The 15,354-nt window shown below is 48.7% G+C and overlaps 1 protein-coding gene across 1 annotated transcript in view; it reads right to left on the bottom strand.

Annotated features, from left to right (window-relative positions):
- COL22A1 (collagen type XXII alpha 1 chain) overlaps positions 1–15,354 on the bottom strand; it is a 325,582-nt gene that overhangs the window by 66,602 nt on the left and 243,626 nt on the right. The window contains exons 26-30 of the mRNA XM_037892981.2: positions 15,089–15,142; positions 10,297–10,350; positions 9,787–9,831; positions 1,126–1,188; positions 56–109 (exon numbers count right to left, since the gene is read on the bottom strand). Of these exons, the coding sequence (XP_037748909.2) occupies positions 56–109; positions 1,126–1,188; positions 9,787–9,831; positions 10,297–10,350; positions 15,089–15,142 (270 nt within the window). The remainder of the gene's footprint in view (positions 1–55; positions 110–1,125; positions 1,189–9,786; positions 9,832–10,296; positions 10,351–15,088; positions 15,143–15,354) is intronic.

Genomic DNA, 15,354 nt, shown 5'->3' with positions numbered 1-15,354 from the left:
CTTTGTTCTCCTTCTTCTTTTCTTGTTTAGGTGTCTGCTATCTTCTGTGACTCACCTTTTCACCGCTTTCGCCTTTGAGTCCAGTGAGTCCAGCTCCTCCTTTTTCACCCTAGGAACAAACAAAACACTCGGATTTTACCTGAATCAACGATAGCTACTGCACCATTACCACGCCGCTACAATATTTAATACTGTTGTTTGATCTTGCCGGTCTCCCCAGATGCAGCACTAGCAGTTAAATCTAAGGGTAACATCTTGAGAGTAATTCACAAAAAGTAACACTATTTTCCAAAGCTGACAGTTTACACTTTAGTTTACGGAAAAGAAAATGAGAACCCTAACCCAACCTGCAATTAAAAGTGTTGTTGCTTGAAACACCTGCAGAAAACATCATTTGTTATTTTTCTGTTGGGAACAGGGGAGACAGTAGGGTGACCAACAACAGAGAGTGACACTATCAGAGGGGTGTAAATTCTAGGGTCACTAGCCCGTTGCACACTAACTGGCCCGTGTGGACTCTGCTGGCTCACACTAAACATTCCCTAGTGCACACTAATGTAGTCTGGCATAGTTAACTGTTTGAAACAGGGCTAGATTAATATATAAAATACACATAGCAATGCATACATGTATGGAATCCAACACCCAATGAAGCCAATGGAAAGATTCCCATTGATTTCATTGGAGATTGGCTCAGGCCCTATATGCATACACATAACCATCTATAAAGACTATGGGCTGTATTTTTAAAGCACCAACTTGATTTAGGAGCACGAATCCCACTGATTTTTAGTGGGACGTGTTCCTCAATCACTTTCGGTGCTTTTGAAAATCCTACCGCATTTCCTCTTCATAGTGCACTGCTCCTACTACCTCTCGAGCATTATGAAATCAGCCATGACCTTCTGTGTTCGTCTAATTCCTGCATATACATTGACCTGTTGGCCCCTAGCTTGTGGCAAGGAGAGCTCACTGGCCATCTCTGTGTTAATGGCGGGGGGTGGGGGGGGAACGCGCTGGTTTGCTTTCTGGGGGCTGTTCAGCTCATCACCACAAAGATCCTACCAGGTGGGAAGAACTTCCAATGGGCCCAGTCAAACTAAGCAACATCTCCAAGTCACTCACCTGATCTCCCTTCTCTCCCCTCTTCCCGGGTAACCCCTGGGGACCAGGAAGGCCTGCTTCACCCTGAAAGAGAGAAAGAGTAGTCTATGACACCTGGGGGACATGTATAGCCTGCCCAGCAAACTCGGCTGTCTGGATTTTTGTTGAATTTGGTGGAATAACAACATAAAATGAATAATAAATAATCAGTTAATCAGGTAGGAAACGGTGCTAGAAACATGCTAGATCCCCTTGTACTGAGAAGCAGGATTTGGGCTGGGGCAGCAGGTGCATGGGACTGTCTGTGTCTGACCCCTCCTTTCCCTGGGTTTGTCTCCCCCATAGCGCCCTTCCCTCTGTCTCTTTCTCAACCACAGAGTCAGAGGAGGCAGACATGTAAGAGACCCGTTAGGCCACCTGGTCCCTCTTGCCCACCCCAGTCAGTACCAGATTGTCCCCTAAAGTCAGTTCCCAGCCATGGCTCAGGCTAGAATTCAATGACCTGCACCAAATTTCCATGTCCTCCAGTGGGAGACTGTTCCACAGTCTCATCAAGCACAATCTAATTCCCATTAGAGTAATAGGGAAAAAAATCATAGAGTCATAGGTCTCGAAGGGACCTCAAGAGGTCATCTAGTCCAGTCCTGAAAAAGAAAAGGAGGACTTGTGGCACCTTAGAGACTAACAAATTTATTTGAGCACCGATGAAGTGAGCTGTAGCTCATGAAAGCTTATGCTCAAATAAATTTGTTAGTCTCTAACGTGCCACAAGTACTCCTTTTCTTTTTGTGGATACAGACTAACACGGCTGCTAATATGAAACTAGTCCAGTCCCATGCACTCATGGCAGGACTAAGTATTATCTAGACCAGCAGTTCTCAAGCAGGGGTCTGTGGTCCCCTGGGGGTCTGCGAGCCCTTTCAAGGAGTCCCGCAGCGGAAGCCCCCCTGGGGATCTCTGGTGCCCCCCTGGGGGGCTGAAGCCAGGTGCCTGGGCTGAATCCCCGAACCCTGATGCTCCCTGTGAGGCAGAAGCCGTGAGCCCATGGGCAGAGTTGGGGACATGGAGGGCATTGCCCCCGCTCCTCCCAAACTGCAGCGCAAGAGCAGGACAGTCCTGGGGGCAGCACAGCTCCACACCTCCCCTCCATCTCCTCTCCCTGCGCAGGTCGGAGGTGGGAAGCCAGAGCCAGTGTAGTGGCACAAACAGCTCCCTGGCAGAAGAATTTCCTATCTAGGTTGTAGTGAGCAGGCTCAGTAGGTAACTGTATTGGTGGGGAAATGTGCCGGCTGCTGTTTTTGCTGTTACACCAGGCCGTGTGGGGCAGCTGCGGCTCTGGCTGGTGCCATGGAGCAGGTGTCCACAGCGTTCCCTCCTCTCCTGCTGGCGCCCTGGGTTGAAGCTGCTCCTCAGCTCTCAGCCCCCTTTGCTCCCGCAGAGGCAGCCGGTAAGAGCCACCCAGATGGGGAGATCTGGCTCCATGGCTGGCAGACCCCTCCGGGAACAGGGGAGTCCTCCCAGCACATAGCCCCTAATACATCTCTCCCTGCACCCTGAGCTACCCCCTGCCAGCACACAGCCCCTAGCCACCCCCTGCACCCTGAGCTACGCCTGCCAGCACACAGCCCCTAGCCACCCCCTGCACCCTGAGCTACGCCTGCCAGCACACAGCCCCTAGCCATCCCCTGCACCCTGAGCTACCCCTGCCAGCACACAGCCCCTAGCCACCCCCTCCCTGCATCCACAGCCACCTCCTGTGTGCACATAGCCCCAGCTACCCCCTCCCTGCACCCTGTGCTACCCCCCTGTCTGCACACAGCCCCCAGATACCCGCTCCCTGCACCCTAAGAGCTGTTTTCAAACTTTCTGTGCTAAGCTCCCCACCTTTGAGTTATACATTTTGGTTGTGCCCCGCCCCCGCAACCCAGACAGGCTGGGTGGCCTGCTAAGGTGAGTTGGGGGTGGAGGTGGCACTTCCTCCCTGGACCCCGCCTTCCGGAGGTGGCTCGAGCCCCACTGGCCCCTGCCCCCCCAAAACAGAAGTCAAACTATGCCTATGCCCAAGGCCAGGGTGACCAGGTGTCTGGTTTTGTACCAAAACACCTGGTCGAAAAGTGACCCCAGTGGCTTCGGTCATCACCGCTGACTGGACCACTAAGAGTCTGGTCGGCAGTGCTGCAGAGCTAAGGCAGGCTAATCTCTACCTGTCCTGGCTTCGCACTGCGCCCTGGAAGTGGCCAGAAGGTCCAGCTCCTAGGCGCGGGGCCACGTGGCCCCTCGTGCTGCCCTCACCCTGAGCACCAGCTTTGCACTCCCATTGACCGGGAACCACAGCCAATGGGAGCTGTGGGGGCAGTGCCTGTGGGCAAGAGCAGCGCACAGAGCTGCCTGCCGTACCTCCACCGAGGAGCCGGACCTGCTGCTGGCCACTTCCGGGGCTCAGCGCAGTCCGCAGTGCCAGGACAGGCAGGAAGCCTGCCTTTGCCCCCCGCTGCGCCACTGACCAGGAGGTGCCAGAGGTAAGCCCGTGCCCCAATCCCGAGCCCCAACCCTGTCCCAGCCCTGAGCCCCCCCAGACCTGGAGCCCCTTCCTGCACCACAAACCCCTCATCCCCAGCCCCACCCCAGAACCCCCACCTCCAGACAGAGCCCTCACCCCCCCTACATCCCAACCCCCTGCCTCAACCCGCAGCCCCCTCCCACACTCTGAACCCCTCATCCCCAGCCCCACCCCAGAGCCCGCACTCCCAGCTGGAGCCCTCACTCCTCCCACACTCCAACCCCTTGCCCCAGCCCAGAGCCCCCTCCTTCACCCTGAACCCCTCATTTCTGGCCCCACCCCAGTGCCTTCACCCTCAGTTAGAGCCCTCACCCCCTCTCACACCACAAGCCTCTGCCCCAGCTCAGGGAAAGTGAGTTCGGGTTGGGGAGACCAAGCCACCAAGGGAGCGGGAATGTAGTGAGCAGGGGACATGGCCTCTGGGAAGGGGCGGGGCTAGGGTGTTCAGTTTTGTGGGATTAGCAACCTTACCCAAGACCCCTGCCCCGAGGCCCGCTATGCCCCTGCTGGGCCATGAAGTTCTTATAACATGTCAAGGGGGGCCTCAGAGAAGAAGGTTGAGAACCCCTGATCTAGACCATCCCTGACAAGTGTTCGTCTAACCTGCTCTTAAAAATCCCCAATTATGGAGATTCCACAACCTCCCTAGGCAATTTATTCCAGTGCTTAACCACCCTGACAGTTAGGAAGTTTTTCCTAATGTCCAACCTAAACCGCCCTTGCTGCAATTTAAGCCTATTGCTTCTTGTCCAGCCTCAGATATTAAAGAGAGCAATTTTTCTCCCTCCTCCTTATAACAACCTTTTATGTACTTGAAAACTGTTATGTCCCCTCTCAGTCTTCTCATCTCCAGACTAAACAAACCCAATTTTTTCAATCTTCCCTCACAGGTCATGTTTTCTAGACCTTTAATCATTTTTGTTGCTCTTCTCTGGACTTTCTCCAATTTGTCCACATCTTTCCTGAAATGTGGTGCCCAGAACTGGACACAATACACAAGCTGAGGCCTAACCAGCGCAGAGTAGAGCGGAAGAATTACTTCTCGTGTCTTGCTTACAACACTCCTGCTAATACATCCCAGAATGATGTTTGCTTTTTTTGCAATAGTGTTACACTGTTAACTCATATTTAGCTTGTGATCCACTATGACCCCCAGATCCCTTTCTGCAGTACTCCTTCCTAGGCAGTCATTTCCCATTTTTATATGTGTGCAACTGATTGTTGCTTCCTAAGTGGAATATATTGCATTTGTCCTTATTGAATTTCATCCTATTTACTTCAGACCCTTTCTCCAGTTTGTCCAGACAATTTTGAATTTTAATCCTATCCTCCAAAGCACTTGCAACCCCTCCCAGCTTGGTATCATCCACAAACTTTATAAGTGTACTCTCTATGCCATTATCTAAATCATTGATGAAGATATTGAACAGAACCGGATCCAGAACTGATCCCTGCAGGACCCCACTTGCTATGCCCTTCCAGCATGACTGTGAACCACTGATAACTACTCTCTGGGAACAGTTTTCCAACCAGTTTTGCACCCACCTTATAGTAGCTCCATCTAGGTTGTATTTCCCTACTTTGTTTATGAGAAAGTCACGCGAGACTGTATCAAAAGCTTTACTAAAGTCAACATATACAATGTCTATCACTTCCCCCCATCCACAAGGCTTGTTACTCTGTCAAAGAAACTTATCAAGTTGGTTTGACATGATTTGTTCTTGACAAATCCATGCTGACTGTTACTTATCACCTCACCAAAGGCTCTTAAGTAAATTAAGTTGTCATGGGATAAGAGGATAATCCTTTCATGGATTGAGAACTGGTTAAAAGACAGGGAACAAAGGGTAGGAATAAATGGTAAATTTTCAGAATGAAGAGGGATAGCTAGTGGTGTTCCCCAAGGGTCAGTCCTAGGACCAATCCTATTCAACTTATTCATAAAAGATCTGGAGAAAGGGGTAAACAGTGAGGTGGCAAAGTTTGCAGATGATACTAAACTGCTCAAGATAGTTAAGACCAAAGCAGACTGTGAAGAACTTCAAAAAGATCTCAGAAAACTAAGCGATTGGGCAACAAAATGGCAAATGAAATTTAATGTGGATATATGTAAAGTAATGCACATTGGAAAAAATAACCCCAACTACACATACAATATGATGGGGGCTAATTTAGCTACAACTAATCAGGAAAGAGATCTTGGAGTCATTGTGGATAGTTTTCTGACGATGTCCACGCAGTGTGCAGCGGCAGTCAAAAAAGCAAACAGGATGTTAGGAATCATTAAACAAGGGATAGAGAATAAGACAAAGAATATCTTATTGCCCTTATATAAATCCATGGTACGCCCACATCTTGAATACTGAGTACAGATGTGGTCTCCTCATCTAAAAAAGATATACTAGCATTAGAAAAGGTTCAGAAAAGGGCAACTAAAATGATGAGGGGTTTGGAATGGGTCCCATATGAGGAGAGATTAAAGAGACCAGGACTTTACATTTTGGAAAAGAGGAGACTAAGGGGGGATAGGATAAGAGGTATATAAAATCATGAGTGGTGTGGAGAAAGTGAATAAGGAAAAGTTATTTACTTGTTCCCATAATATAAGAACTAGGGGCCACCAAATGAAATTAATGGGCAGCAGGTTTAAAACAAATAAAAGAAAGTTCTTCTTCACACAGTGCACAGTCAATCTGTGGAACTCCTTGCCTGAGAAGGTTGTGAAGACTAGGACTATAACAGGGTTTAAAAGAGAAGTAGATAAATTCATGGAGGTTAAGTCCATTAATGACTATTAGCCAGGATGGGTAAGGAATGGTGTCCCTAGCCTCTGTTTGTCAGAGGATGGAGATGGATGGCAGGAAAGAGATCACTTGATCATTACCTTTTAGGTTCACTCCCTCTGGGGCACCTGGCATTAGCCACTGTCGGCAGACAGGATATTGGACTGGATGGACCTTTGGTCTGACCCAGTATGGCCATTCTTATGTTCTTATGTATTATCTTCTAGGTGTTTGCAAATTGATTGCTTTATTATTTGCTCCATTATCTTTCCGGGTACAGAAATTAAGATGACTGGTCTGTAATTCCCACGGTAGTCCTTATTTCCCTTTTTATAGATTGGCACTATATATGCCCTTTTCTCTCTCCCGTCTTCCATAACTTTTCAAAAATAATCCCATTAACTTCAATGAGAGTTGGGCCAGGCCTGTAGAAGTCATCCTATCAGAGAGTTTTTCCTGATATTCTTCCGGATGTCACCCCTAATCTCATGTGTCACATAAAATAATTCACACTCCTTAGTGTTTACAGCCATCAGGCGCCTGCAGTCCATTATCACATCCCCTCCTGGTTGGCCCTGAGCTGATCAATAGCTGCAGGCTGGGGACCGACTGGCTAAGTGGCAGCTCTGCAGAAAAGGACCTGGGGATTACAGTGGACAAGAAGCTGGACATGTGTCAACAGTGTGCCCTTGTTACCAAGAAGGCTAACGGCATATTGGGCTGCATTAGTAGGAGCATTGCCACAAGATCGATGGAAGTGATTATTCCCATCTATTCAGCACTGATGAGGCCACATCTTGCATCTAGTTTTGGGCTCCCCACTACAGAAGGGATGTGGACAAATTGGAGAGAGTCTAGCAGAGGGCAATGAAAATGACTAGGGGGCTGGGGCACATGATTTATGAGGAGAGGCTGAAGGAACTTGTCTTTAGTCTGCAGAAAAGAAGAGTGAGGGAGGATTTGATAGCAGCCTTCAACTACCTGAAGGGGGGTTCCAAAGAGGATGGAGCTAGGTTGTTCTCAGTAGTGGCAGATGACAGAACAAGGAGCAATGGTCTCAAGTTGCAGCGGGGGAGGTCTAGGTTGGATATTAGGAAAAACTATTTCACTAGGAAGATGGTGAAGCACTGGAATGGGTTACGTAGGGAGGTGGTGGAATCTCCATCCTTAGGAGTTTTTAAGGCCTGGCTTGACAAAGCCCTGGCTGGGATGATTTAGTTGGGGTTGGTCCTGCTTTGAGCAGGGGGTTGGACTACATGACATCCTGAGGTCTCTTCCAAACCTAATCTTCTATGATTCTATGATATTGAGCTCTTTTAATCTTTTTTTTTATCCCCTGATGCTTTGCACTGGAAGACAGTCATCCTGCACGGGGCAGGAGGGCAGGTGTTGAGTACCATGGCCCCACCGCCCCAAGATTTCTGACAGCATTAAATTCCTTCCAGGCCCCCCTGGGAGATGTACTGAATCAGAACATCCTCTGGCCAGCTGGATCCTGTCCTGCCTACATCTGGGGCTCCGCTGGGCTGCTCCAAGCCCCCCACCTCCAGGCAGACTTCCCACCACGGGGAGCTGCTGCAGTTTGGAGTCCACCACCTCTGTCTCTCACCAGGCTCCCTTGCTCTGGCTGCTGCTGCTGCTAATGCCACACTTGGACACAGAAATATCCAGCTGCAGGGGAATCTGATGAGAGATTGGAGGATCTGAGCCTGGATTCCTCTGCGGCCAGCTCCCTGAGCACTTGAGCGTGACAGTAAAGTCTGTTGCTGGTGCTAGTCAGTAAGTCTGCTGCCAGGTGGAGAGGACGTGTATGCATGGCAGGATGTCAGGAGTTATTATTTCTCAGGCTTGTTACAGTATATAGCACTGAGCCCCACAGCAGAACAAACATGGACACAGGCACACCCACCATGCATGAGCTTGGTAGAGAGACACTGCATGTCTGCTGGAGGGGTGAGGGGCTGCCAACAGGCTGGTGGGGTGCTGCAGTAATGGCTCAGGAAGGCCCCCTGACATGGGGAGCTCTTCACTAGTGAGGGGAGACGTGAGGATGGGTGCCACTCCTGGGGCCGCTCACTGAGAGGTGGAGAGAAGGAGAATCCAGAAAGCACTGCAAGATCTCCAAGAAGACCTTTGAAGGTTGTTCCATAAGAACCTGAGTGGGCACATTCAGTTTATTGAGAGTTGATCCATAAGGCACTGGAACAGCACCTGCAGCCCACTGAGGACTGCTACGTGAGATCCTGGATGAGCACCTGCAGATCACTGAGGGCCTCTCCATAAGATCCTGAACTTGCCCCCCCTGCTCTCGCTGAACCAGTGTTCATGCTAAGCATGAGTTTACTGCTGGCATTGTGTCAGCATGACATTCACTGTGATTGTAGAGAGGGACTTGTTCCTGTGCATGGACTCTGAGAAAAAGAACATCAAATACACTAAAACCTGTCAATACAATGACAGCATGCACTGAACCTGAGCACTCTGGATTCCGAATAAACACGTCCACATTAAACCAGGCCAGTTTCTGTTTCATCCCAATCCCTATTTACAGTCACATGCCCGATTCTCCTCTCTCTCCCACCTGTGTCAGGTCAGTATAACCCCATCTGCTTCTCTGGGGTGACTCCCTCTTTACACTGGGTGTGAGCAGCAGTGGAAGCAGGGACTTTCCCCATGAATCTTCCTTTGTTGATGTTTGTTTACTGTATTTGGAAAGCTGGTATGGGGGTGACCATACAAACATCTCAGTTGGGTGTTTCTGCCTCAGCCCCAAGCCGTGGCTTATGCTCAAGGACAGCCCTAGAGATTCACAGGTTCCCCGCTGAGCTCAGCTTCTACCGGGGCAGCCAGAAGCCACAGGATACAGGGAGCTCGACAACTTTGCTGCCTCTGTTCCACAAGAGACCTGTCATGTGGGGCACTTTCCCTGGCAAGTACAATTCATAACTGTAGCATTTGGAGAGACGGTGACAACTCTCCCCACTGCACTGTATGGTTACAAGGAGGCCCCTGCCTCTCAGAAGTCCCACCAGCATTCTGGACTGATGCTGTGTGCCCAGGAGAACAGGTGCATCTGCCTAGGCCTCTCTGCTTTCCTTCTCTTTGCTGTCCACCATGCATGAGACCAGACTGTAAGGGATGCCCAGGCAGTTGGGCTTTATCCCCATTTAATCAGAGCTTCCCCCACATTATAGCTTACCATAAATCAGATCATTCCAAACACGGCTAATTCAGTCTTCAGTCAGAGTCAAACCAATGTCATTTTATCTAGTTGCTGATGGAATGATTTAGTCCCAGGTCTGGTTACTATGCACTCCTAAGACAATTTTGCCTGCTCACCTTCTCACCAGCTAGACCAGGTGGACCGTGATCTCCCCTCTCACCCTGGAAAGACAAAAGCACAGCTTTAGTATTACAGGGAACCAATGACCCTTAACACTGCCTGATAATCACGATGTTACACCCCATATCACCATACAGCAAAACAGATGTTTCACAGGAGTTCCTTCCTCCCTCTCCAACCCAGATCTAGAAATGGGTCCCCCTACATGGCCCACAGGGAGCAGCAGGATCCAATACACCCGAGCCAACCTCCTAAAACGTCAGTGTCAGATCCTGAGTCCTAGTTGGGTCCATGTCTATGTACGATGGCACCTTGTGGCAGAATTAACTGTGCACAGAGGGACAGGGACCTGCTTCTCCTTTCCCTTACACCAGTGTTACACAAATGTAAGGCCATCAACGTCAGCAGGGCTACCCCTGCTTACACTGATATAAATGAAATCAAAATCGGGCTCTGGCAGATTCAATTCATGCTTACAGAGAGCTCTGTGAATTGGAATTCCTTACCTTGGGACCAGCTTTCCCAGGAAAACCTTCCTCTCCCCTCTCTCCTTGTTCTCCCTGAGAGGAACACAAATGGACATTAACAGAACAACTCTCCAGGGGTGCAGTAAATGTGCAGACAACGGTCTGAGCAGGGAGCCGGGGGGTTCAGATCTCCAGTAATTCCGTGTGTGGGTGTGTGTACACACGCTTTGTTTGTTTCCTGAGATGCCTTGTCCACTCTTGAAAAATGTGTATACAAAACCCCAAAGGTCATTAGATTCCATTCTGGAATAACATGGGGCCAAATTCCTTCTGTGAACAACCTCAAGCCGTTGTGCAGAGTAGTTCATCGTCAAAAATTCACTCCTTACCGGACATGCCAAACCTGCGAAAAAAACCCTGCTTGTAGGCTGTTGTTTGTTTGGCTTGTAGCTTGTTGCTTCTTTTTGATCGGCTCCCGGCAAGCAGGGGCAAGGCGGGGAAAGAGTCAGGGGTGCACAGCGGGCCCACCGCAGTCCCAGACTGCACGCCAGGAGGATCTAGCCACATAGAGTGTTGGAGTTCTTAGCGATTGGCTTGTTTTGGCCTTGTTTTGAAATGGGATTAGCTTGATTTTGGGCTTATTGTGAAAGTCGGGGTGCTTATTTACCGCATGAAAGTTGGCAACTGTGTTCCTTACTTCCTGCCTGAATTTGTCTAGCTTCAGCTTCCAGCCACTGGACTGTGTTATACCTTTTCCTGCTAGACTGAAGAGCGTGTTATTAAATATTTGTTCCCCATGAAGGTACTCATAGACTGTGACTAAGTTGTCCCTTAACTTTCTCTGTGTTAAGCTGAATAGATGGAGCTCCTTGAGTCTATCACTGTAAAGCAGGTTTTCTAATCCTTTAACACAGGCTGGCAGCTGCAGGCACAAGAGGTGTAGGAACTGCCACCAGCAGTCCAAGTTTGCTCCTGACTTCACCATTCATAATGCTGTCACCTAACTCCAGTGGAGAAGGAGAGCTGCTTAGAGCCATCACAGAGCCCTTTTCCTTAATGCTCCAGTAAGGACTGATGGTGACTCAAGTGAGAACACTTCTCCCATCAAGGCAGGACACACACCTCTTCTCCGCCTGGATTGCCATGTAGGGAAGGATGCTGGTTTTTAAATCTATCATTCTGAGCAGTATTTATTGTATTTTGTTCCTGTTGCACTTAATCCCTGTGAGAGGATACCACAGCCAGGACACGGTTCAAAGCTGCCTGGCTGTCACATGATCCAGCAGGAGAGTTAAAGGAAGGGTGTGTTCTCTTTCCAGTGGCTGGACAGGCAAGGGCAAAACCTGTGGGGACCTCAGCCCGCATTTGCTGGGTGTTACTCGTGGGCTTTGGGTGTCTGAATAATTGTGCCCTGAGAAGAGAGTCTGAACTGGACTCGGGCATGACACTGGTACTGAGATGCAATCCCCCTGTTGCCTCTGGCAAGATTTGTAACTGTACCTAGCAGTTCTGCATCAGCCTCTTTGTCAGCAAACAGTAGAAGGAGGCAAATTTGGATTAAGGAGAGGGGATGAGAAAGTCACTCTCTCTCCTGCTGTTCATGGGACTGTGGCACTCTGTGCTTCAAAGCAGCACCCTGAAACCCCCATATTCACCACTGTCATATAATTACGATATGTTTTGTACAAAGTATGGCTTGTATCATTTTACAAGGCTTGATCTGTTGAACATTAATATCCGGTTGGATTATATGTACCCTCATTGTATGGGAAGTTATGACATTTTCATAGAATTGTAGAAGATGAGGGTTGGAAGAGACCTCAGGAGGTCATCTAGTCCAAACCCCTGCTCAAAGCAGGACCAACCCCAACTAAATCATCCCAGCCAGGGCTTTGTCAAGCTGGGCCTTAAAAACCTCTAAGGATGGAGATTCCACCACCTCCCTAGGTAACCCATTCCAATGCTTCACCACCCTCCTAGTGAAATAGTTTTTCCTAATATCCAACCTAGACCTCCCCCACTGCAACTTGAGACCATTGCTCCTTGTTCTGTCATCTGCCACCACTGAGAACAGCCGAGCTCCATCTTCTTTGGAATCCCCCATCAGGTAGTTGAAGGCTGCTATGAAATCCCCCCTCATTCTTCTCTTCTGCAGACTAAATAACCCCAGTTCCCTCAGCCTCTCCTCAGAAGTCATGTGTTTCAGCTCCCTAATCATGTTTGTTGCCCTCCACTGGACTCTCTTCAATTTGTCCACATCCTTTCTGTAGTGGGGTGCCCAAAAATGGACGCAATACTCCAGATGTGGCCTCATCAGTGCCGCATAGAGGAGAATAATCACTTCCCTTGATCTTCTGGCAATGCTCTTACTAATACAGCCCAATATGCCATTAGCCTTGTTGGTAACAAGGGCACCCTGTTGACTCATATCCAGCTTCTCATCCACTGTAATATCCAGGTCATTTTCGCACTCTGCACTTGTCCTTCTTGAATCTCATCAGATTTATTTTGGCCCAATCCTCCAATTTGTCTAGGTCACTCTGAACCCTATCCCTACCCTGCAGCATATCTATCTCTCCCCGCAATTTAGCATCATCCACAAACTTGTGAGGATGCAGTCCATCCCATCGTCCAGATCATTAATGAAGATGTTGAACAAAAACGGCCCCAGGACCGACCCTTGGGGCACTCTGCTTGATACCGGCTGCCAACTAGACATCGAGCTGTTGATCCCAACGATCTAGCTAGCTTTATATCCACCTTATAGTCCATTCATCCAATCCATACTTTCTTTAACTTGCTGGCAAGAATACTGTGGGAGACTGTGTCAAAAGCTTTGCTAAAGTCAAGGTAAATCACGTTCACCGCTTTCCCCATATCCACAGAGCCAGTTATCTCATCATAGAAGGCAATCAGGCTGGTCAGGCATGACTTGCCCTTGGTGAATCCATGTTGACTGTTCCTGATTACCTTCCTCTCCTCCAAGTGCTTCAAAATGGATTCCTTGAGGACCTGCTCCATGATTTTTCCAGGGACTGAGGTGAGGCTGACCGGTCTGTAGTTCCCCGATTCTCCTTCTTCCCTTTTTTAAAGATGGGCACTACATTTGCTTTTTTCCGATCATCTGGGACCTCCCCTGATCACCACAAGTTTTCAAAGATAATGGACAACGGCTCTGCAGTCACATCAGCCAACTCCCTCAGCGCCCTTGGGTGCATTGGATCCGGCCCCATGGACTTGTGCATGTCCAGCTTTTCTAAGTAGTCCTTAACCTGTTCCTTCACCACTGATGGCTGCTTACCTCCTCTGCATACTATGCTGCCCAGTGCAGCAGTCTGGGAGCTGCCCTTGTCTGTTAACACCAAGGCAAAAAAACCATTGAGTACTTCAGCTTTTCCTGCATCATCTGTCACTATGTTGCCTCCCCCATTCAGTAAGGGTCTCACACTTTCCCTGACCACCTTCTTGTTGCTAAAATACCTGTAGAAACCCTTCTTGTTACTCTTCACATCCCTTGCTAGCTGCAACTCCAATTGTGTTTCGGCCTTCCTCATTACACCTCTGCATGCTCAAGCAATATTTTTATACTCCTCCCTAGTCATCTGTTCAAGTTTCCACTTCTTGTAGGCTTCATTTTTTGTGTTAAGCTCACCGAAGATTTCTCTGTTAAGCCAAGCTGGTCGCCTGCCACATTTGCTATGTTTTGCTATGTGTGTGTTACTGAAGTATGTTGTGAGCTTCGGAACACCCAAAACTAGTCTTTCAGGTGCAACAATGGAGGAGCCAGACATGCTGATGGCCTGTTAAAGGAGTCCACACTTACAACGACTATCCTAGGAGCTGTATACTATAAAGACTTCTCAGAGATAGCATGTAGACAATGGAGACTGCTTGACTCATGTCATAACCAAGGATCTTTCCAGCAAGCTGTAAGAAACTATAAAAAGGGAACTGACATCATCACTTGGCCTTTCTCCCACCAAAACTCAACACCTGAAAAAAAGTCTGGAGAACAAAGACTGAACTGGGGAGGTGGTCCCAGACTGAAAAGGCAAATCCCAGCTTGTGTATGAAGGAACTATACCATCAGGGTGAGACATTGCTTGATTCAAATCCTGTCTAGTTTATAGAACTCAGATTGTGATTTTACTTTTATTTCTAAGGTAACCAACTTTGATCTATATGCTTACTACTTATAATCACTTAAAATCTACCTTTCTGTAGTTAATACATCTGTGTTATATTTTACCTTAAACAGTGTCTTTTGGCTGAAGTGCTTGGGAAATGTGTTCAGTGTATAAAAGCGGGTGCATACCCTCTCCACATTGAGCGTGGGGTGGACTGGGTAATAAACTTACATTGGTCAGACTTCTGACCAGGGCAGGATGCAACAGCCCTGGGGTCCTAGGCTGGGGAGCTGTGGGTTTTGGCTGGAGCCTCTCTATTGTTAGTTCATGAGTGGCTATGGAAAAGCATTCATGTAACTCAGCTGGGTGTGTCCCTGCCTGTGGATGGCTGTGTAAGTGCAATACTTGGAGAGGCTGACAGCTTGTCACAGCATCACAGTGTGAGATGGAGCATAGGTTGGTATGCCAGAGGGCTCAGCGGTACCCCAGTTCCAGGCTGCACCCTGGGGAACCCGTCACAGGGGCTGAATACACCCTGTGCCAAATTCAATACAGGAGCTTCAGCTGATTTGCCCTGAAGCTGCACCTGCTGGCTCACTGAAGTGGAATGGATGAGAATCTAGCATGGAGGAGTTTGGCACTCTGTCCACAGAGTAAGATCCGTAGGTGAATAGTGTTAAGTTGACATATCCTGTGCCACTTGCCTTTTGGCCTGGAAGTCCAGGAAGACCATTTAATCCATCTTTGCCAGGCGATCCCTAAACAAGAGAAAATTATCAGCTGTGGGAGACGACTTATGTTCAGACCATTTTAAACCAGGACTCTTTTAGCATCCAGCTGCTAGGAGACACATATGACCTCATTGTGCTCTCTTTTATGCTGGTTTTAAGAACAGCAGAATCAGCCCCATTGTTTCTTTGCTGAGTTTTTACGATTTCTGTTCTATTTTCCATCTGAATCACAGGAAAAC

This window comes from Chelonia mydas, chromosome 2 (assembly GCF_015237465.2).
Source record: "Chelonia mydas isolate rCheMyd1 chromosome 2, rCheMyd1.pri.v2, whole genome shotgun sequence".
Classification (NCBI taxonomy): domain Eukaryota; kingdom Metazoa; phylum Chordata; order Testudines; family Cheloniidae; genus Chelonia; species Chelonia mydas.
Note: the sequence above shows the minus strand (reverse complement) of the source record. Positions and strands in the feature narration are given on the sequence as shown.